Raw genomic sequence first — 25508 nt, 5'->3', positions numbered from 1 at the left:
ACAACAAAAGGAAAAAATAGCAAGTTTACAGTGGAAAGAAACCTGGCAGACACCCCCTTAATCAAGTATTCAAAGTTAATACCACTAGTAATAATGCAGATAGATAACATGTACCTCATAATATGTTGCACTGAGAAGGATAGAACATCATTTCTTTGATATTCTTGTAAAAATCCATAAATTCAACCTAACCATGAGAAAACATCAGACAAAATAACCAGCCAGTGTTCTTCAAAGGTAGGAAAACCAAGACTGAAGAACTTTCACAGACTAAAAGATAATGGAGACCATCAAATGCAATGTGAGACACTTGTATTCTGGACCAGGAAAAAAACTTTAGTGAGCATAATGAACTGAAATGTTTGTTTCTCCCCAAAATTCATACGTTGAGGCCCTAACCCCTTCTAATGTGATGGTATTTGGAGGTGGGGCGTTTGGGAGGTAATTTGGTTTAAATGAATTCACAAGGGCAGGACCCCCCGATAGGATTAGTAACTTTATAAGAAGAGGAAGACATATATACTCTAATATGTATAAAATAGACAACTAATAAGAACCTGCTGTATAAAAAAATGAAATAAAATAAAATTCGAAAAAAAAAAAAAAAGAGGAAGAGATTAGAGCTAGCTCTCTGTCCACCACGTAAGAATACAGCAAGGCAGCCGACTGCAAGCCAGGAGGCAGGTTCTTCCCAAGAACTGAATCGGATGGTTCCTTGATCTTGGACTTCCCATCCTACAGAAATGTAAGAAATAAATTCCTGCTGTGTAAGCCACCAGTCTACGGTATTTTGTTACGGAAGCCAGAGCAGACTAAGAGTGGTAAAAATGGGAAAATTCAAATAAGATCTGTAGATTACTGTGTCAATGTTAATGTCCTGATTGTTAATTACTGTACCATGATTACGTAAAATGTGAATATTAGGGAATATAGGGTAAAGGATATGCAGGAATTCTCCTTAGTATTTTTGCCACTTTCTCTATAAGTCTAAAATTAAAGTGTTAAAAAAGATAGCTGTCAAAAGATACAAATTGATCAAGAACCATAACAAATCAGGAAAAACATCATTATAATTCACCATTATGGTTCTAGTCACATGGGCATATCTCCACTGTTGGACTGGTTTTGGATCATTTGTAGCCAGAAATATCACATCCTCTCCAGAAGTTGCACAAATAAAGCAATTAACCTTTAATTGTTACAATGGTATATCTTTTTAAACAATTATTTTTTTTGCATGCTTCCAGTTTTGAATAAAAATTAATTACTATGTGGCCAATTGTAATCAACGTATGTTATATTACTATACCAGAAAATTCAACAGAGAAAACGAAGCTCTGGATCCACCAGTAAACTTACATCTGATAGAGCATACAGTATAACAATAACATGTGTTTAACAAGGCTTCTCTGAGGTCAAGGGAGTTCTAAGTCACTCCCAATTTTTTAATCTCCAGACACATTAAAAGTGAAATCAAGATTACAAAAATTATATCATCATATTTAAATTGATTTTATTTATAGTGTGCTTCAAATGATATAGCTTGAAATGGGATAAAATTTTAAACTGGCATAAAGAATGTCTGCTAAGACAATGTATATAAACCCATTTATAGATAATATCAGAAGTATATGCTGGAGGCCCTTCTGAATACAAGGCATCAACCTGATGGCCTCTTGGGATATGTCACAAACCATACAATTCACAGTTAACAAAGATTTACACACACACATCAATCCTACTGCCTACAGCCATAAACTCTGGGTGTTCTCATTATTAGCCTATTTGAACTCAGTTTTTTCATCATTAAATAAAGACAAATGACTTGCTGAAACCCATATAATTAGAAATAGATACAAGACTCAAGACAAGATCTCAAGTTCTTTCCATTATGCCACATTTCCTCTCAACAAAAGGCCACTCCCAAGACATCCAGATTTGCTGGAATTTCAAACTCAGCTAAGACATGGTCACTGCCCTCAAGGATTTTACCGTATAATGGAAGAGACACCCAAGTAAATAATTAATAACAACAAATATTTATAAAGTGCCTATTATAAGCAAGAACTGTCCTAGAAAAAGTATACACACACACACACCTATATATTAATTCATTAAATCCTTACAGTCACTAGGTCAGGTATTAGTATTATTTCTGAATTACAAGAGAAAAATTGAGGACAAACAACTGAATAAGCTGCCCACAGTCTCACACCTGAGATCCAAATCAGGTCATCAGGCAATGGGACAGTAGCATGTCCAGAATGGGTTACATAGGTGCAGTAGGCTATAAACTGTTTTAGTAGTGAATTTTTAAAGTATAAAAGTATAGCCTTTAAAAAATGTACAATAGTTTCAATGTCATTTGAACAGTACTTCTCTCTCTATAAACTTCCTAAATTCAATATTTTTTGAAGAGGTACATACAGCTATACTACACTGCATGTCTTCCAAACTTAACCACTGAAATATCCTAGGTGGTCTAATTATTACATTAGTTATGATTTTTTATCAACATTAAAGATTTCTGTTCTGCATTCATTTTTAAAATACCTAGTTTTAATATCAACTTAATTAGCAATTATGTTCCACAATTTTTCCTGCTAATACAAAAGTATGTACCGGCTTCATCATCATCATCACCATCTGATTTTAGATGTTCCTCAAATATTTTAGATTCTATTAATTTTCTCAATCGGTTATTTACCTACAATTTCAGGATAGTAACAGTCAATGAAAATCTGATTCTTGACTGAATTTCATAATAAACAATTTTCTTCTAGAAATAAAAAAGCAATGCCTATCTAAGAAAACAAACAACTGAATGTAATTTGATTAAATTGATAAAGAAGACCGTAGGTCTTTATAGCTTCAGAAAATCAAGTTGTCAAAGTATAACTAATTTTAATTTTTTCTATGCAATAATTTAAAACAGTATTAAGAATGTAGGTGATTGTAAAGCAATTGTACTCCAAGAAAGATGTTAAAAAAAAAGAATGTAGGTGATCTAAAAATATTTTGAAAATTTAAAATTCTGAAGTGAGAATGTCAAAGGCCTAGAATCACCTTAAGTACTTTATCCTTAGTAGACTCAAATTTTAAATGATGATAACTTAATGACTTAAAGCTGGAGCGTCATGAGAATTAAAAGAAAATCCAAATTCAAAAAAAGTAACTAAATAATGAAGATTATCACAACTCGGGTGCCTTGATAATCTTCTTCCTAACCTTAGTGTCTTAAGTGCATGGCATGAAGCAATGATATCTAAAAGACCATGCCATCCTACCCAGGGGGGAAATACCATCTCAAATTTTAAAAGTTTCTGTAGGGGCAAAATAAGCAACAAATCTAAGAGACATTATCACAACATGTGATCTAACTTAATGTACTGTAATTGACAGACAAAGCTAACATGCTACACATAATCGCAAAATTCTTCATTTTACTACCCTGTGTAGAAAGAATGGGAATCAGATAAGGGAGTTGGAAGTATTTTACCTCAGTAGGGTATAAAATTGGACCTAAAATAAATGTTCTGGTCCTCTTTAACAGAGCTTTAAAAAGCAAGACCCTAAGGATTACACTGTTCCAAAGTAACTTAAACTGTGTCCCAGAAAAAAACAAAAGTTTATAGAAATACAAAAATATGCAGCACCAAGTAAGAGTTACAATATTTGGCATCCAATCAAAGATTAGCAGGCATGCAACAAAAAGGGAAACTATAACACAGAAAATATGATAGGGCAGAAAAATCTATCAACACCTATGCCAAAATAATACAGGTTACCAAATTAATGGACAAGGTCATTGAAAGTGACTATAATTTTATTCCATATATTCAAGAATGTAAAAGAAAGATTGTACATGGTAAGAAGAGTTAGAAAAGACATTAAATAGATGTAAACCAAACTGATGAAAACCACAATTTCTGAGATAAAAGATACACTGAATGGAATTAACAGCATATTACACATAGCAAAAGAAACAATTATGAAGAACAAATATGAAGACAGAGCAATAGAAACTATTCAAAAATAAAAATGGGGAGAAAAAAAGAAAGGAAGAAAGAAAAGAGGATCAGGGAGCTATAGGACAAATTCAAGCAACATAATATACATGTATTGATATATATAATTGGAGTCTCCAAACAGGAAGGAAGGGAAACAGAAAAACTATTTGGATAATGACCAAATTTCGCCAAAACTGACTAAAAATATAAACTAACAGATCAAAGAGGCTCAATAAAGATAAAAAACTACACTAAGGCATATCATAATCAAATTGTTCAAAGACAGTGATAAAGAGAAAAATCTTAAAAGAAGCTGGAGAAAGAAGGCACATTGCTTAGATACAAACAATGACAACTGACTAGCCAGAAGACAATAGAGCAACATTTTTAAAGTACTGAAAGAAAAAACTGTCAACTTAGAATTTTCTACCCAGTGAAAATATCTTTTAAAAAGAAGGGTGAAATACGGACCTTTGCAGATTCACAAAACCTGACAGAATCCATCACAAGCAGACCTGCATGAAAAGAAACATTAAACAAAGTCCTTCTGACAGAACATAAATAATATTACATGGAAAACTGGATTTACACAGAATAATGAATTGTTCCAGAAGAGGTAAATTTGTGGGTAAATATAAAAGACTTTCAAAATATTTAAATCACTTTAAAAGACAACTCAGAATTCTGATTCTGGACAAGATGGAGATAGCTCATTACACTCTATTACTCTCACTAATTACAAACAAAAATCCTGAAAGACTTAAAGCAACTATTAAAAGATTCTTTAAGGGGTTTCCCTGGTGGCGCAGTGGTTGAGAGTCTGCCTGCCAATGCAGGGGACACGGGTTCGAGCCCTGGTCTGGGAAGATCCCACGTGCCGTGGAGCAACTGGGCCCGTGAGCCACAACTACTGAGCCTGCACGTCTGGAGCCTGTGCTCCGCAACAGGAGAGGCCACGATAGTGAGAGGCCTGCGCACAGCCATGAAGAGTGGCCCCCGCTTGCCGCAACTGGAGAAAGCCCTCGCACAGAAACGAAGACCCAGCACAACCAAAAATAAATAAATAAATACATAAAATTTTTTAAAAAAAAGATTCTTTAAGGTAGAGAAAAGAAAGCAGATTTACTAGGAACCTTGGAACTTGAGGAAAGACTTGGCAGAAAGTTCCCTGGTTGGTTTTGTTTTGTTGACTTTCATATATCCAACCTGGATATTAAAGAAGCCTGCAACATGAAAACACCAGTGGGTACAAATAAACAAAAAGAAAAACTACTTCTGTCTGGCCGTGGTAAGTAGAAAAGGGTAGCCAGGAAAGACAGAAGCCTTTTGCCTAAAACCCTTCCCCTCTCAGTTCAGGCCTAGAACCCAGAAGAAACATGCCTATCCCCATCCTGATCCCAATCCTGTACTAAAGACAGGAGGCTGTAGGTGGAGCCTAGTCTACCACCCTCACCCTGAACTCAGAAGGTGAAGTTCCTTCCTCTCTCTACTTGGGGCTGTGGCCATGGAAATGGTGGGCAGGGACTTAACATCCAGCCATTCTCACCCTGCACTAATCAGGTGGCACTCTTCTCCCCAGTACCACAGACATACACCACGATCAAGTATATTCCAGGAATGCAAGGCAAAAGCTCAATCTTTGTAATCCACCATATTAACAGTCTAAAAAAGAAAACTCATATGACCACGACTTGATACAGAAAAAAGCATTTAAGACAATTCAATACCTATCCATAATAAAACCAATCAGCAAACTAAGAATAGAAAGAAATTTCCATAATCTGATAAAGAGCATTTGAAAAACAAAATTACAGCTAACAGCATACTTAATGGTGAAAGCCTGAATGCTTTCCCCCTAAAGTGGGACATAAGGCAAGGATTTCTGTTCTCACCACTAAAATTCCACATAGTAGTTTCATGTCCTAGCCAGTGAAATAAGGCAAAGAGAGGAAATAAAAGGCATAAAGATTGGGGAAAAAAAAGGAAATAAAACTATACCCACTGGCAGACATTATTATATAAGTAAAAGATACCAACAAAACTACACACACACATAAAAACAACAACAACAAAACACTCTGGAACAAATAAGGAAATTTAGCAAGGTTGGGGATTATAAGGTCAACACAAAAAAATAAACTATATTTATATATGAGTAATGGAACTATTGGAAACTCAAATTTTAAAAAACAAAACCATTTATAATAATTCCAGAAAGACTGAAATAACTAGAAATAAATCTAACAAAACACATACAGGATCTGTGTGCTAATAAACACTACAAAATACTGATGAAAGATATCAAAGAAAACCTAAAAAATACTGTGCTTATGGACTAGAAGACTCAATTGTGGTTTTTTTGTAAAATAGAGTAAAGCTGCTTTTAAAATGTATTTGGAAAGGCAAAGAAACTAAATTATCTAAAACAACATTGAAAAAAAGAATAAAGTTAGAGGAATTACACAACCTAATTTTAAGGCTTATAATGTAGCTACAGTAATTATGACAGTGTGGTACTGGTGGAGGGATATACACATAGATTCATGAAACAGAATACAGAGTCCAGAAATAGACCCACACAAGTACAGCCAATGATTTTTAATAAAGGGGCAAAAGCAATTCAATGGAGAAAGGAGAGTCTTTTCAACTAATGGTCTTAGTTCAATTGGGCATTCACATCCAAGAAAATGAACCTTAACCTTAACAAAAATGAACTCAAAACAGATGATAGATCTAAATGTAAAACATGAAACTATAAAACTTTTTTAAAGAAAATCATAGAAAATCTTCATGACCTAGGGATAGGTAAAGAGTCCTTACACATGACACCAAAGAATAATCCATAAAAATAAAAAAAATCCACAAATTGGACCATTCATCAAAAATAAAAACTTCTGCTCTACAAAAGACCCTATTAATAAAATGAACATAACAGGGCTTCCTTAGTGGCGCAACGGTTAAGAATCTGCCTGCCAATGCAGGGGACATGGGTTCAAGCCCTGGTCCGGGAAGATCCCACATGCCGAGGAGCAACTGGGCGCGTGTGCCACAACTACTGAGCCTGCGCTCTAGAGCCCGCGAGCCACAACTACTGAAGCCTTCGTGCCCTAGGGCCGTGCTCTGCAACAGGAGAAGCCACCTCAGTGAGAGGCCCACGCATAGTAACGAAGACCCAATGCAGCCAAAAATAAATAAATAAATAAATTTTAAAAGGAAAAAAAAACAAAAAAAAAACTCATTTCAACCTCCTAGAAACTTCTGGTTTCTTCTGCAATTTCTCTAAAAAAAAAAAAAAAAAGAACATACCAGTGATAGACTAGAAGATATTTGCAAATCACATATCTGATAAATAAATACAAACAATGTAACTAAAAACATGGGTAAAATTTGAAAAGACTCTTCACCAAGAAGGTTATACAGATGTCAAATAAGCACATGAAACCAACATCCTTAGCCATTAGGGAAATAGAAATTAAAGCCACAATAAGATACCATACATACCATGCCTATTAGAATGGCTAAAATAAAAAATATGGACAACATTAAGTGCTGGAAAGAATGTGGATTTTTCATACATTTCAGGTAGGAATATAAAATGGTACACTCACTTTGGAAAACAGTTTAGCAGTTTCTTTATAAAGGTAAACACATACTTATCATACAACACAGTACTCCCAATCTTAGATATTTATCTTAAAGCAGAGATCAGCAAACTCTTTGTAAGAGGACCAAAAGTAAATATTTTAGTCATTACACACCACAATGTCCTGCTGCAGCTATTCAACTTTGCCATTATAACACAAAAGCAGCCACAGACAATACACAAACAAATGGGCACCCTTATGTCCCAGTAAAACTTTACCGAAATGGGCAGCCGATTTACAGGATATAGTTTGCCAATCTCTTCACTAGACAAATGAGGACTTATATTCACACAGAAACCTATGCATGAATGTTTAAAGCAGCTTTGTAATAGCCAAAAAGTGGAAATGACACAAATGTTCTTAAGTTATTAATGGATGAACAAACTGATACAGTCATACAATGGACTACTCAGAAATAAATAAAAATAAATTAGTGATATTTGCAACAACTTGAATGTCTCTCAAGGGCATTATTATGCTCAGTGGGTGGGGGGAAGCTAACCTCAAAAGGCTACATACTGTATGATTTCATTAATGTAATATTCTTGAAATGACAAAAGTGCAGTGATGAAGAACAGATAAGTGGTTGCTGAGGGTTACATTGGAGAGCGGGTACAACTATAAAGGGGTAGCACAAAGGAACGAAGAGGTTTCTTTGTGATAATAGAACAGTTCTGCACCCTGATTGTGGTAGTGGTTATATGAATCCATACATGTAATAAAATTCATATAACTATAAACACACAAAAACGAAACAAAAAAGCATAACAACAAAAAACCAGATTACTTGTAAAAAGTAGCAAAATCTGTATAAGGTTTGTAGTTTAGTTAATAATATTGTGCCAATGTCAATTTCCTGCTCTTAATGATCTACTATGGTTATATATTGTTATCATTGGAGAACCCAGGTGCAGGGTATCCTGAACTCTATCTATTATTTTTGAAACTTTTTGAAATTATTTCGAAATAGATTTTAAAATGTAATTGGCTGTTAAAAAAAAATAATTACAATATATTGTGGAGTTTATAACATACATATCAATAGAAGTAAAATGTATGACCAAAATAACATAAAGGCCAGGAGAGAAAAAATGGATATATAATGTGTGTGTATATATATAATGTATATTGCTATAAGAGTTTTAAACTATCTGTAAAGCAGTATATCACTTCAAGGTAGACTGTGATAAGGTAAAGATACATGCTATAAACTCTAAAGCAAGCATTAAAATAGCATAAAAATGAGTTATAAGCCAACCAAAAAGATTAAATAGTATCATAAAAAAATACTAAAGTAGTCCAAAAAAAGACACAATAAGAGAAACAAGGAAATAAAGATGAAACACAGACAGCAGATTTTAAAACCATCATCAATAATTACATAAATTGTAAATGCCCTAAACACCCCTATTAAAAGACACAGATTGCCAGATTGGATTAAAAAAGCAAAATCCAACTATATATTTCTTAAAAGAAACCCAATTTAAATAAAGACAAAAATAGTCAAAAGCAGAAGGATGGAAAAAGATATGCCATGCTAACTCCTATCAAAAGAAAGCTGGAAGTGGATTTTAGATCCAAGAATTTTAAGTGTTAGAGGGTCATTTCATAATGATAAAGGGGTCAAATCATCACGAGGACAAGACAAACCTTAATGTTTTGCACTTTATAACAAAGATTCAAAAATACATGAAGAAAGACCTGATTATGCTTCAAGGAGAATAAACCAATCCATAATTACAGATTTGAATACATTCTCAGTCATTGGTGCAACAAGTAGATAGAAAATAAGCAAAAATATAGAAAGCTTAAACAACAAGCTCAACCAACTTGATCTGACATTTATAGAACAATCCACCAAACAACAGCAGAATAGACATTTCTTTCAAGTGTTCAAAGAACACTGAACAAGAGAGACCATATCTGGAGCCTCAGTATAAGTCCAAATAAATTTAAAAGTTTAGTGGCTGCCTGGAACCTGGAGAGTAAGCAGAGTGAGGAAGAAAGGGGCTAGCTGGGGATTGACCTCAAAGAGGCACAAAGGAACTGTCTAGAGTAATGAAAACTTTGAATTTTACATAGGTACATTTCATTGTATGTACACTACACCTAAAAAACAACAACAAAAATTTTACTTGATTTTGACAGAGACCTGGATTCTACCCTACCTGACTTACTACCTGTGCTTTCCTTAGGAACTTGCTTATGCTTTTAGCAACTGTTTCCTCACATGCAGAGTGACGACGCCAACGCCACATGATGAAGTGACAGTACATGTTAACTGAAAAGGAGATTAACTGAAAAATAATAAGCAAATATTAATACTCAAAAGTTCTCTTAGAGCACAGTTTTTAAATGCTACGTCCTACTTCTGTTTTTGCTCTAAGTTGTTTATTTTCTGAAAAATCCTGGAATAACTGAAAAAATTAAAATATAATGACTGAGATGTTTCTTATAAAAGAAGAAAACACTTTAAATCAAAGCAGAGCAATATGAAAAAAGAAAAGGAAAATGAGTTCTCAAATACAAAACTGTATAACTAAAGATTAATTTTGTAAAGTAATAATTCTAAACTCTTTTCCATGGCTTAACTACAAAACATATACTTTGAGCAGGACTTCTGCACCACTTACATTACGGATTTAGTTCCCACATTCCAAAAGGTCAGGAACTATAAAGCGTTTAACACAAAAATGGCAGACGTATACAAATACTTTTATCATGGAAATAAAGAATACTACAATTTCTTTTTGAGGCATTCAAGCAACACATTTGCAACCCATACTCCCACAAACCTGAAAATCATTACTATTTTTGACAAACTCTTTGGCAGAGTACCATAACAAATGCTCCAATTCTGATATTTCATCTGGAAATACCCATTTGATTTCAAAGTCCCCCAAACCACAGGGACACATGGCAATAATATAGGATTTTAGACTGCTGTTTTTAAAAACAACTTTGACTGCTTTGGGCTAACTTATTTTACTTTATTTTTATATATCTGAGAAATGTGAGTTAAATAAATGTAGGGAGGCTGTTTGAACTTTTTTAACTTCCACTTAAAAAAACAGTTATGACATATAGTAAGATACAAACTAACCTATACCTTACTATATGTTGTAACATTTTTTAAACAACTGAAACATTTATAATGAAAATTCTAGAGAAGGACCCCTGTAACAATAAAAGTGAACCCTTCTAAATGATTGAATGACACTTCAATCTCTCCTAAACTTTAACATGCAGAGATTTCTCCTTGTTCCTCAATATCCACCTTCCCCTTTTTACACAGTAATGAAAATTTCTGGGCATAGGACACAGCTGAAGATCACACTTCACAGATTCCCTTGCAGCTAGGTGAAGCCATGTGACAGTTCTGGACAATGGAATGCAAGCAAAAGTAATGCATGCAACTTTAGTGTGATGGTCAAAGAAAATGCATGTGTGCTTTATTTTCTCTTTAACTCAGTCGTGTTGCCTGAAAGGTGAGCATAACAGTAACAATGAGATAAAAACTCCTTGTTAAAAATGGTAAAGCAACATGATTGAAGAAGCCTGGGCCCCTGCATCATAAAACCATTGTATTAAACCCAGGCATGCCTATTTGGATCATTACATCAGAGAAAAGCAAACCTCCATGCTATTTAAGTCATCAAATTTTTAGGCTAACTGTATCCGAAGCCAATATCTGCTGGTGGGGGCAGGAGAGAGGAAGGGAAAGAAAATGCAAAAAGACTTTATTTTAATTCTAATAGAAACCTAAGGCCAATTTTCATGTGTATGCTTGCAGTGTGTGTGTGTGGGTGTGTATGTGTGCTTATCATGTTTAATTTTCTTTCAAACCTCATGGCTGTCCTTCATTAGGACTATTTTTAGAAACATAAAACTACAGTACGCTAGATGACCTGGAATGAATCCAAGAAATCACTTCAAAACTTTATAGATGAGAAAACAGACGTATGAGCAAGCTAAACTATGAACCCAGGGTTACTCTTTTTTTTTTTTTTTAATTTTTGAATTTTATTTTTCATACAGCAGGTTCTTATTAATCATCAATTTTATACACATCACTGTATACATGTCAATCCCAATCGCCCAATTCAGCACACCACCACGACCACCACCCCCGCGGCTTTCCCCCCTTGGTGTCCATACGTTTGTTCTCTACATGTGTGTCTCAACTTCTGCCCTGCAAACCAGTTCATCTGTACCATTTTTCTAGGTTCCACATACATGCGTTAACATATGATATTTGTTTTTCTCTCACTGACTTACTTCACTCTGTATGACAGTCTCTAGATACATCCACGTCTCAACAAATGACTCAATTTCTTTCCTTTTTATGGCTGAGTAATATTCCATTGTATATATGTATCACAACTTCTTTATCCATTTGTCTGTCGATGGGCATTTAGGTTGCTTCCATGACCTGGCTATTGTAAATAGTGCTGCAATGAACATTGGGGTGCATGTGTCTTTTTGAATTATGGTTTTCTCTGGGTATATGCCCAGTAGCGGGATTTCTGGGTCATGTGGTAATTCTATTTTTAGTTTTTTAAGGAACCTCCATACTGTTCTCCATACTGGCTGTATCAGTTTACATTCCCACCAACAATGCAAGAGGGTTCCCTTTTCTCCACACCCTCTCCAGCATTTGTTGTTTGTAGATTTTCTGATGATGCCCATTCTAACTGGTGTGAGGTGATACCTCATTGTAGTTTTGATATGCATTTCTCTAATAATTAGTGATGTTGAACAGCTTTTCATGTGCTTCTTGGCCATCTGTATGTCTTCTTTGGAGAAATGTCTATTTAGGTCTTCTACCCATTTTTGGATTGGGTTGTTTGTTTCTTTAATATTGAGCTACATGAGTTGTTTATATATTTTGGAGATGAATCCTTTGTCCATTGATTCGTTTGCAAATATTTTCTCCCATTCTGAGGGTTGTCTTTTCATCTTGTTTATGGTTTCCTTTGCTGTGCAAAAGCTTTTAAGTTTCATTAGGTCCCAGTTGTTTATTTTTGTTTTTATTTCCATTACTCTAGGAGGTGGATCAAAAAAGATTTTGCTGTGATCTGTGTCAAAGAGTGTTCTTCCTATGTTTTCCTCTAAGAGTTTTATAGTGTCTGGTCTTACATTTAGGTCTCTAATCCATTTTGAGTTTACTTTTGTGTATGGTGTTAGGGAGTGTTCTAATTTCATTCTTTTACATGTAGCTGTCCAGTTTTCCCAGCACCACTTATTGAAGAGACTGTCTTTTTTCCATTGTATATCCTTGCCTCCTTTGTCATAGATTAGTTGACCATAGGTGCGTGGGTTTATCTCTGGACTTTCTATCTTGTTCCATTGATCTATGTTTCTGTTTTCGTGCCAGTACCATATTTTCTTGATTACTGTAGCTTTGTAGTATGGTCTGAAGTCAGGGAGTCTGATTCCTCCAGCTCCGTGTTTTTCCCGCAAGACTGCTTTGGCTATTCGGGGTCTTTTGTGTCTCCATACAAATCTAGGATTTTTTTGTTCTAGTTCCGTAAAAAATGCCATTGGTAATTTGATATGGATTGCATTGAATCTGTAGATTGCTTTGGGTAGTATAGTCATTTTCACAATATTGACTCTTCCAATCCAAGAACATGGTATATCTCTCCATCTGTTGGTATCATTTTTAATTTCTTTCATCAGTGTCTTAGTTTTCTGCATACAGGTCTTTTGTCTCCGCCCAGGGTTACTCTTATCAAAAAAAATTAGGTCTTTTTTACATGGCTCATGAATGAAAATGTTTTCTGAAGTAACAGAGCAAATTATGAAAGAAGAAGAGGAAGACATTTTTAATTAAGATGTATTATTTGCATGACAAAGTATATACTGCAAAATCCATATGAACTGCAAAAGGCAGAGGGAAAACAGTGACACAAAGTACATGATAATCTCTTGAGTAGGCGACAGTACGTATAGTGAAGAGATAATGAGTTCTAAATGCTTGTACTAGAGTATGCTTTCATCCAGAACAATCTACTGCCAACTGAAGTGTCCTGGTGATGGGGCAGGAAGGGTCCCAGAGGTTTGTACTGTATGGAGAAAAAGAGTTAGCATCCAACTGGCCATTCAACATTTATCCCAATGAGAATTAAGCTAAAATTAAAAGTCTATGTTATCTGTAAGGAAAAGCCAATGAGAGCAAAAATGAAATTTTGAGTATTATGAGCTCAAAAGCAATCTCATGAAAATTATGGACCCATCCCTCCAAAAAAATGTATATAAACATCAACATACACATTATACATATTAAATATTTCATTGCTTTGGAAATGGACAATTAAAACACAAGGTAATATTTCAAAAAAAACAGGTCTTCTTGAATATAAAAATTAGTAGTTACTTCCTTTTTAAAAATAGGAAAAAAAGAAGAAAATTTGATACAAATGTAAATTTCAAATAAGTCATATGGCTTGAATACTCAAAATGTTCAACTTATGCAGTGATCTTCAACACAGAATTAGACACATAAAACTTCTTGAATTGATGACAACAAATGCCCAAAAACCCTGACTCTAAGAGGTATGAAACTGGTAGCAAATGTACTTAGAACTCATGGAATATTCTTTGTCATGGGAGAGTAACCGTATGTCAACAACAGAACAGAATTCACTGTAACCTTTTGAGTTGAATCTATGTTCATTCTTTTCTTCTAAATGTAGGAGGTCATTTTTGGCAACAATCAGACATCTGTGTCATCAAGGAATGGATTACAAACTCCTTTTAAAGTTTTAGGTCATCCAAAGCAAAATTAGCCTTAAAAAGTATTCTGCCATGTTTCCAATTGTCTGCATATTTTTGCCAGCAGATGAATTTAAAAGATACTGTCACTCTGAAATTCAATTTGTAGAAGCACATCCTACAGCACTAGAAGATTCCCACGGAAATTTGGCCAAATAAACTTGTGATTTTCATCTGCATCCATAAGGCTGACTGCAGCACCTCATACTGAAAGCTTTACCTCATTCAAACATCCAAAAATATCTCTCAAGTAAGCCAAGTCATGAACTCCTCCTCATCAAACCATTCTGAAAGTAGCCTTTCTTTTTCTCATAGGCAAATTAATAAATGAATAAATAGTGAGGCAGCTATCTAAACTGCATTGTAGTGCTTTAGGGCATATTTGTTAGGGAACCAACACTCGTCTGCCTTACTAGGAATCTCTTACTCTGTTTCTATTTTTTGAGAAAACCTGTTGAAAAGCTAGTGGTTCAAGCCTTTGGCTCTGATAAAGTTGATTAATATCAGGGTAGTAAGCAGGCTATCTTTCAGGATTATTGTCACGGTTTTTGAGTCTGATACATGCCAAGCCAATTGTAAATGACTGAAGTCATGAGGACTTTCTTCACAAAGGCAGCAAGATCCAATGTATCGCTAAGCATGGCAAGTACTCCATCCAAACCCTCCTTTTCACCATGTCAAAGATACCAAAAGCCTTTCAAGTACCCAAAAGTACTCTCACACTCTTAATTTGTTATGCACCAGGGTACACAAAACATATGAAAACCAGAAACTGGAGGCATGAAATAATGTTAGTCATCACATATCTATGCTTGTTGAGTGGGAAATGGCATTATAACCAATTTGACAATGATCTGCTTCAAAATATTAGAAGAAACAGTCAGCAGTTCCATAGTATATAACATCATTTGATTGTACTTAAGCCACAGGAAAGAGCACTTTGCGATAAATAACAAAATTTCAATAGTCAGTTCAAACCTTACCCTATTTTAAATTATCATCTTAAGAACCTCAGCATATTGAAACTTACATAAATTGGCAGCTAAGTACTATAAGTATGTATCTTCTAAACAATTCAGAATAATTCTAAATTTTTCAGAAATAATTACTGAAGCCAGGCTCTCTGTATTATTCTATACAGGATAATATATATTTCAAATTAATGATTCCATCTGTTGCTTCAAATGTTTCTCTAATTGGTGAAATCCCTTTAGTCATTCTGAATTAAAGAGTTTTTTTTTAAAGAATTTTTTAAACTCAATTTAGTTCCGGCACACACTGTTCAATAACTGTCTCTAAACTTAAGAAAGCTTGGGTTGAAAGTTATTTCTTTCTATTTTAATACTTCTAAGTTTGATAATATAAATAAAATACCTTAATTTCTAATCATATGTCTTGCTACACTTATCTATATAATTTTGTAATTGCAAATACATGCTAATAAAGAAGAAAATAGGTCATAATTATTAAATATTCAAAGAAAAATATATTATTTTCTTTCTCAAAAATTAGTATTTCCCCAAACTCATTTCAGTAAGCCTTGTCTCATGGTCTAAAACTTCTGATGCCACTTTTCATACTGCTCATTCACGTAATTATCTCAATAATACTTAGTCTTAAAGCATTAAAAATGAAATATATTTTCCAACAATTTTTTTCACAATTCATTAATATAAAGCATTTAATGACTATAACTTTGAAGCATTTTTCCAACTTGGAAACCAAGTACTTTCTGAACTTTTGTTTCTGAGGTATTCTGGGAATAATATGCTAGTTACTTAAATAATTTCTCAATAAGTATTCTCTAACATTTTACCAATTATAACATTATGGAAAGTTTTACTTACTGAAACATCTCTCAAGTTTTTCTCAAAGGAGAAATGACAAGACTCTTTCGAAAAATTAAACTTGTATGTGTCAGTTGGTCCTGCTCCTGACACCAGTGCTTTTGTCAGTTCATCAACATACTTCTCTTTTTCCATCGCCATGTCATCAGCTTCTTGGGAAATCTCTGATTCACAAACTATGAGAAACAGTAATAAAAGCCTTATTTACTTGAAAATAAATTCTAAACCTAAGAATAAACATATTTACCTGTTGCTACTAATTTATTCCTTACGTAACAGAAATTTAAACAAAAAGTAAAATCAATGTCCGCACCACACATTTTTAAGTCAAATTATACCTTTTAACTGAACTAGCAATTTTTGAGAAATACATTAATTTAGTCTCAAATCTCATCAGAAAGCATTAGACTCCTTGTGTTCTTTCTCTGTCCTCAGATGAAATACATGGATTATAAATTACCACAGAAACAACCGTCTTGTGTACCTGCTCCTAGGTCATAGCAATTATTTCCTATAATGATTAATAAGCTCAATATTTTAAAACATGTCTTCCTTGCCTCAATTATTAAAGAGATTAAATAGTCCATAGTCTATTTCTCACTCACATGGGCAGAGTCAAATTAAAGTAAAAATGGAGTTCATTCTTCTCATCTCATTATGTGCCAACAATAAAAACGGTAGATGAAGGGAGTCGATAAGGAAGGAAAGGGAAGGGAATTAATATTTATTGTCTCCTCTACAGCTTGCGTTATATCTGGCTTCCAATTCTCTCATCCAGGTACATTTAAAGCTGATGTTTTACTCATCCGTAGAGATTTTTACTTCAATAATTACATGTTCAATTTTAGATACCCTCTGTTTCTTTTTTTTTTTTTTAATAAATTTATTTATTTATTTGTTTTAGCTGTGTTGGGTCTTCGTTTCTGTGCGAGGGCTTTCTCTAGTTGTGGCAAGCGGGGGCCACTCTTCATTGTGGTGTGCGGGCCTCTCACTATCTTGGCCTCTCTTGTTGCGGAGCACAGGCTCCAGACGCGCAGGCTCAGTAGTTGTGGCTCACGGGCCCAGTTGCACCGCGGCATGTGGGATCCTCCCAGACCAGGGCTCAAACCCGTGTCCCCTGCATTGGCAGGCAGATTCTCAACCACTGCGCCACCAGGGAAGCCCCACCCTCTGTTTCTTTTTTCATAATATCTTGTTCTTGCCACACCCTTCTTTTCAATATTTGAAGGATTTAAATATATTTAAGATCTCATTCAGATCACTATCTTTGCGTGGTCTCTAGGGTATGAATTCCATTTCTTCTAGCTGCTGACACATTCTTGCTCTGCCTTTTTTCCTTTCCTGCTTTGTGAGGTTTGAACACGACTCTCCTCTAGCCAGAGTATCAAGTGCTCTGGACAGCAGAAAGTCTTCATTTAAGACTTTACTTACTTATTTTATTTATTTTTTTAAATGAAGTTATTTATTTTATTTTATTTATTTTATTTTTGGCTGCATTGGGTCTTCACTGCACACGGGCTTTTCTCTGGTTGTGGTGAGCGGGGGCTACTCTTCATTGCGGTGCGCGGGCTTCTCATTGCGGTGGCTTCTCTTGTTGCGGAGCATGGGCTCTAAGCGTGCAGGCTTCAGTAGTTGCAGCGCATTGGCTCAGTAGCTGTGTCATGAGCTATAGAGCACAGGCTCAGTAGTTGTGGCGCACGGGCTTAGTTGCTCCACGGCATGGGGGATCTTCCCAGATCAGGGATCGAACCCGTGACCCCTGCACTGGCAGGCGGATTCTTAACCACTGTGCCACCAGGGAAGCCCTTCATTTAAGGCTTTAAATGAAGGTTGCTGGTTGGCCTTTCTTGTAGTCCCTACAGGTTTCACCAGTTCTGGACCAGTTTTGAAAGTTAATTTCTTCACTTGGTTTTTACACTTGTGGCAAATTTAAGAGAGCTCAAATTTAAACCCCCCACCCTCACACTTATATAACACAGACAGGATTCTGATTTCTATTAGGACTTTTAATTTACTCATAACCCTTAGTGACTACTCTGATTCTACATCTCCAAGCCAGAGTAATTTTTTTGTTTGTTTTTTTAAAGATTTTATTAACAGGATCACCTCCGGGTTACTTTCTTTATCTTTAGAGATAAAGAAATTCCTTAAGAGGCCTGCAGTCTCAACATGCCACTCCACTCAGGTATTACAACCACAGTCACTTAGATGTGTATCTAGTTCAGATATTCCATGAACTTATAGTTCTTTAGTTCCCATTAACCACTTCGGTTTTCAGATACTTCTTCACACATGGCACCTGGGGATTCCCTTTCTTACATTCAAAGGCTGCAATGTGTCTGTTTATTTGCTTTTAAAATTACAAGATTTAATCTAATATTTGTTTGGAATGTACGTGTGGTTGGGTAACCACAATGATGAAAGACTCATACGGTTCTATACTTTTTTACTTAAAGGTCACATTTATCTATTTTATTCCTTACAACACTGAAAGATAGATATTCTCATTTTACAAATGATAAAAGTGAGGCTCAGAGAGATCAAGTAATGGTCTAGGGTCATGAAGTAGGTAAGTGGTAAAACGGGTCATACTTACATCTCTCTGGTTGTTCTGGTTTGAGGTGAAGCAGAGATATGGGACATTAGCTAAATTACTTACTTCCATAATATTAAAAAAAAACACATTGGTATGAAATAATATAGAAACAATAAAATCTTGATTAAAGAATCCCTAAAAATATAACAGCTTTTCATAATATTGGTCCATGTGCTATCAAGGGTCTGGAAGCCCCCACGACAGGCAATGAGAAAGAGAGTCTGGGAATGCATTCATATATTTTTCATGATCAGTTTTTGATAAGTTCTAATATTGAAATATGAGTCTCAACACAGCCTTTGAAAAAAGGTAAGAATAAAAATATTCTTGTGTAATTTTACAGCTCCTAAAATACTTCAACATATTTTTTTCTCTCTCTGAAGCATATGCATATTTAAGATGATCACCACTATCAAATCTATTGACCTTTCAAATACCCTATTAGCTCCTCTGAAAAAACATAAAAGTAAGAAGGCAAATGCGTCTTATCTGAGGAATAATTTCATATTTTGTGTTTGGAGAATTTTGAAGAGTTATAAGTACCTAGAGAGAGAAATTATTTCTCAGAGAAATAGGAAATAATCTGTAGAAACTATCTTTAATGCAACTATAGAAAAACTTATAAGAAAACATGCAAAAAAATAAATGACACAAATGAACTTCTTTACAAAATAGAAAGAGACTCACAGACTTCAAAAACAAATTTATGGTTACCAAAGGGGAAAGGTGGGATGGAGGGGATAACTTAGGAGTTGGGAATTAACATATACACACTACTATATATAAAATAGCTAAACAACAAGGCCCTACTGTATGGCACAGGGAACTCAATATTCTGTAATAACCTATATGGGAAAAGAATCTGAAAAAGAATGGATATATGTATATGTATAAGTGAATCACTTTGCAGTACACCTGAAACTAACACAACATTGTAAATCAAGTATACTCCAATATAAAATAAATATTAAGTTAAAAAAATAATAAAGTATGTCTACTGATAAAACATCTAGTAAAAAGTATTCTAAATTTCATTACAGTGAAAAGATACCTGTCTGAAAATATTTAATAGAATTTATTGATTCAATTCATTTAGTCCAAAAATGCTTAATGAGCATCTACTATGTGCCAGGCACTATTCTAGGCACGAGGGATACCACCATTAGACACACAAAAATGCCAGCCTTATGGAGCCTTGATTCAAGTGCTGACATCTTAGATAACCTTTCAGATACCCTCTTAGTATGTTACTCCATCTGTGAATGCTGCATTGGTTAGTGTTTCAAAATATTTCATTCTTGAGAGGAAAAAAACATGTGAAAGGAAATTATTTCTATTTATGCCTCTCCTTTAAAAAATATGTTTTGTAAAAAAAAAAGGCATTAGTTTAAGAAGAAAAATTTACTTGAACATTTCCTGTAACAGTCAATGTGAAATTCTGACTGCCTATTTAGAACTTCAATCCTAGAAAAACAATTTGGTCACCAGTTTTGAATTTTGTGCTGCAGAAAGCACAGCTGTAAGCAGTCAATGCTCCTTTAAAAACTTCAGTGACCAGGGATAAAAGCCATGGAAATAGTAAAATTCAGTAAGGATACAGATGAGCAACATAATATGGCATAAAAAGCGAGCAGGCCAACATGACCAAAAAACAAGGAATTGTTCTCGGACAGGTAGGATCCAAGAAAGCATCACTTTAACACTATTTGTAGGTAGGTGAAGACGTAAGTAAGGAAAGAAAATTCTTTACTTTGGATCCTTATGTATAATGAACCAAAAGACTGCATATCCTAAGTTTGTGTCAGAGCTGAGAAGACACACAGACTTAATAAGTCATCATATCACAGACCCACTTTTCTACTTCATTCCTTAAAAATCCTTTTTCTACTGAGCTCTGTCACATAATCTCCATATAGGTCACCAAACATATTAGTGTTTAGAACAAATATAGGTGGATATAATTATTTGATAATAAATGCACTAAAAAGTTTAATTTACTCTTCAATGAACTTTAGTCCAGAGATGGGTGATATAAGTTTCTTACCGCTGACTGCAATTCTTATGAAAGTCAAATAACAGTCATCGATCATTAACCCACTTTGTGACTTAACCCTGTGATATAATCCTCTATAATGTTGAAGTGATGATAGACAACATGATAATTAGACCCCAAAACATTAATTAGATAAAACATTGCTAATGGAAAAGAAATCAGTGAGTTTAGTGTGTGGGAGATTAAAAGGAACCCCACATCCTTTTAATTTCACTCAAATGAAAAGAGAAAAAAAATTATCCAAATTGAAGGTTGCAGAAATCAAAAAGTTGTACAAAAAACAGGATGAGGTATAGGAAGGAAATTCATTTTCATGTTTCAATTATTTAATTGTTTCAATGTTCTTAATTATCTTGTTGTCTATCTGTAAAGTGCCAAACCAAATTATATTTATGTATAAGACTTAACTAAACATGGAAACAATGTTATATTATTTGGTTACGTATTTTGTCCCTGAAATTCACACAAGTGAGTAATAAAAGGCATTAAACATTTGTGAGATTTAAAACTTCAATATCTTTGAAAATAAGTGACCAGATCCAGTACACTATAAAATTTTCCGTTTGAAAGCTTGTTCAGTACAGGAAGCCAAAATATTAACAATCCACCAAAGGATACAGAAGTTTGATATCACATTTTGTCACACTAAATTTCATTAGCTGAAAAACAAATGGTAAAACATACCGCATTTATGATCAATGCCAACAAGTAAATATGAAACTGGAGTTTTCATTAAAATATATGCTAACTCTAAAATGAGTAGTTTACGTTCTTCTTTTTCCTAACCAATTTTATATATTTCAGGCATCCTTTCATTCTTTCTTTCAGAGAATATCCATCAAGGCATGTATGTCCTATGTACTGATAGAGATACTTATGAACAGTGGTTGACAAATCAGATGTGTCCTTTGCTCTCAATGAATGTAGGCTAGTGAAACAATATTCATCTTAATAATATTAAGAACAACTGCCAGCACATTTTGTATGACATAAACAAAATGTTCCATAAATGTAAAGTTAACTTAAATTTCTGGTTAAATTAAGATTTAAGAGTTAACCACAGTATTCTTTTTCTTTTCCCAGTCCTTAATGATATAAAAAAAAATTCAAACAACGTATTATTGTTCTTTGTCTTGGTGAATGAGGTTTACTGACTACATCAAAATTTAATCTTTTTCTTTGATAATTAAGGCTCTTAAAATACCTCAAGGTCATCCGTCTGACCATAACTTCTTGTTATACAGAATAAACCATTTGTTAATTGGAAATATCTAAGTTATAAATTCCTTACACATATCACCTAGGACCTGCCTCCTGGGCTGTGCTGTTGGTACTGCTGTTTTCTCCCTGAAAACTGGCATTAACCTACTGCCATGGTCTTCAACCCTGTGTACCATTTACCCCAGAACAGAGTTATTGTCACTTGGGTGTACCTTCACCAGCATACACAGAGCTAACCTGACAAATTTTCCTCCAGTCCTGCACTGCAACAACCAACCAACAACTGAATTCTCTTACATAGAAATTTACAGCTTAAATAGATACCATAACAGGTACTACAAACATTATCCTTGAAATTTCTTTATTTTACAATAATACTTATATTACCATTCCTCATTCTCTGTCATAAAAAAATGAGTAATAAAAGCCAAAACCCTGTAAGTACAAATTCAGTTTGACTATGTTGTATAATAGAATTTGTAACACTCAAGAAGAAAACAAAACGTCACAATGTATTGTGATTTTAAAAGGTGATATAATAATTATTACAGTAATAAATTTTAGGGGAATATTTCAAAAGTTGATAGAAGATACAAATAGCACATAAATTAACATGACAAAATTCTTCTACCTAAAACATCATTTACAACATAACTCTAGAAATGACTATTTCATAACTGTAGAAATAGCTTTTTAAATCTTTCAATAAAATATTTTAGAAGTATATTATCAACAAAACTTTGCTATATGAGTAAAACATAATTCTAGATATTTTGACTTTACACCTGCAATGTTCCATAAATGATTTCAGGGTCATTAACCTCTTTAAAAAGATTATTACCAAAGATAAAAAAAGCAAAAGTCTATTTCATAAAATAATAGCCAAAATCCCATATATGGGTTTGAACTTTGGTCTACAAAGTTTTAGGCTATTAGTTCTGTTTCATTTTGTTACAAATGTAGTACATGTTCACTGGAAAATAATTCAACAATATAAGTATATGAAATAAAAAGAAAACCACCACCACCCCACTGTCCCAAGCCTTGGCCCAGCCAATCCACCTTCCTGTGCCTCCCAATATTTCCCTGGGGTCCTAAGAAAAGATACATATAAAAAGTACTATTTATGTTTTGTATAAAGAGATCATTTTAAAAACTCTGACCAACTCCAAGTACTAAGACTCAAATGGTTATTTCTCTATCCTTCTATTAATATTAATTACAGAAAACAATATTAATATTACAAATCTCTGTGTAAATCAGACAGCAATAACAAGTAAAAGCAATCATGTTCATTTTAACCAATATCTATTAAAGAAACACTTTAACTTGAAGTATCACTGAGGACTGAAGAATAGCACATTATTGAAATTTTTCTTTAAAAAATTCGCTTTTAATATTACCTGTCCCAGTCCATGCTGCCTGCCCATCAGTAAGTGTAATAACAAAACCAGATCCTAGTGTTTCTTCCCAAGCAACTTGGAGAAAATGAATTATATCAGGTTCAGAAGCAAGATAGATTCTGCTTACTTTTCTCTCCATTTCTGATCACCTGTTATAAAAGAAAAAAAATAAATATTTTTGCAAGAAACTGTGACTATCAAATAATGATGCTTTCCGTACTGGTCTCTCAGCTACACAAAGCACCAAGGAAATAAGTAAAACAAAAAGCTATATAATAGCCAACCATCAAACTCAGTAAATCACAGTTCTGTTCAATACTGATTCACAATTTTTACAGATAAAAGCAGAGGCTCATAAATGATTTGTCCAAGTTGTGTAGCTGAATAAAAATTACCATCTCCAACAATATGAAGATCACATTTTCCCCAAAGCCTCTTTCTCTACGACAAATGGTCACAAGAACTTATGTGAGTGATCTGGGAACAATCTGAGGACTGGAATCTGATTACAATTAGTGAGAATAAATTGGATCAAGTTCTTAGTCTCTGTCTGGAGAAAGACTGTGTAAATGAAAAGGGAGAGTAGCATAAAGATTTGGAAAAGAAAATCTCAGAACCCAAGAGTTGGCCATACCTATCACGTCTTCTCTAAGAAAGGGGTTCCCAGGACTCACTCTGTCCACTGAGACAGAAGTACCCTGTAATGGAGATGGATTATATCAAGCTATTACAGCCTGAGGCCAATACACTTTTTGCATTTTTAAAACTTTATATTGAAGTATTATATCCAGGCAAAAGTACAGCTGTCTAAAACCTAACTTGGAAGTTTTATAATTAAGCAAATCCATATAAGCAGTACCTAGATCAGGAAGCAGAACATCACCACCCCAGCACTCGTTCTCACAACACCCCTTTTCCAGTCACTGTCCCCAAATAACCACTTTCCTAACAGATCAGAATTTTGAGTATCTTTGTACTTTCATGTAAATATAATCATACAGCACATTTTATTTTGTCTGGCTTCTTTTATGCAACATTATGTTTGAGAAATGCTTCTTAGAATTGCAGATTATGCTCATAGTTGTATAATATTCCATTATATGCGTGTAGTACAATTTATTAATCCATTCTACTAGTGACAGGCATTTGAGTACTTTCCAGGTTTTGACTAGCACAAATAGTGCTTCCATAAATATGCTAGCAAATATCTAGGCTTTTCTGTTGGGCATATATCTATGAGTATATACCCATGAGTGAAATTTCTGGATCAGAGGATATGCATATGTTCAGTTTTAGTAGTACACACAGCCAAAAATTTTCTAAAATGTTTGTACCAATTTACACATTTGGTATGTGAGAATTCTGATCACTCCATGTCCTTACAAACATTTCTCATCTTTTTAATTTTAGCCATTTTGGTGGGTATGTAGTATTACACAATGGTTTATTCACATTTTCCTGATGATTAATGATGTTGAGTCCTTTTCATATCTTGATTGTGCATTTGAACATCCTGTTTTGTGGAGTATCTGTTAAATCTTGCCAATGTTTTTATTCAGTTGTATTTTTCTTATTGACATTCTTATTGATATATTATTTTCTTTTTGTTTTGTTCTTTATTTTTTGGATTATGAATCATTTTATAGATATATGTACTGTTCTTCCATTCTGTAAGCTATGTTTTCACTCTCATAATGGTATCTTTGGATGAAAAGAAGTTCTTAATTTTCATGAAGTTAAAATTTATCAAAATCTGTATGTTATAGTTATACTTTTTGTGTACTACTTAAGAACTCTTTGATCACCAAGATGTTCTCCTATGTTTACCTAAGAGCTTTATAATTGTATCTCTCACATTTAGATCTGCAATCCATCTGGAATTGATTTTTGTACATCAATTGTCAGGAGGGGTCAAAATATATTTTTTCCACATGGATATCTAATAGACCAAGTATTA

The 25508-nt window shown here is 34.0% G+C and overlaps 1 protein-coding gene across 8 annotated transcripts in view; it reads right to left on the bottom strand.

Moving 5' to 3' along the window:
* Positions 1 to 25508, bottom strand: part of XRCC4 (X-ray repair cross complementing 4) — a 274654-nt gene that overhangs the window by 216819 nt on the left and 32327 nt on the right. For 5 of the 8 annotated variants that reach the window (XM_057541058.1, XM_057541057.1, XM_007193045.3 and 2 more), the window contains exons 2-3: positions 23552 to 23700; positions 16279 to 16454 (exon numbers count right to left, since the gene is read on the bottom strand). In XM_057541058.1, coding sequence (XP_057397041.1) covers positions 16279 to 16454; positions 23552 to 23690 — 315 coding nt within the window. In that variant the 5' untranslated portion in view covers positions 23691 to 23700. Of the gene's footprint in view, positions 1 to 11674; positions 13723 to 16278; positions 16455 to 23551; positions 23701 to 25508 lie in introns of those variants that run through there. The other 3 variants (XM_057541062.1, XM_057541060.1, XM_057541061.1) reach the window with 2 other exon arrangements.

This window comes from Balaenoptera acutorostrata, chromosome 2, assembly GCF_949987535.1.
Source record: "Balaenoptera acutorostrata chromosome 2, mBalAcu1.1, whole genome shotgun sequence".
Taxonomy (NCBI): domain Eukaryota; kingdom Metazoa; phylum Chordata; class Mammalia; order Artiodactyla; family Balaenopteridae; genus Balaenoptera; species Balaenoptera acutorostrata.
Note: the sequence above shows the minus strand (reverse complement) of the source record. Positions and strands in the feature narration are given on the sequence as shown.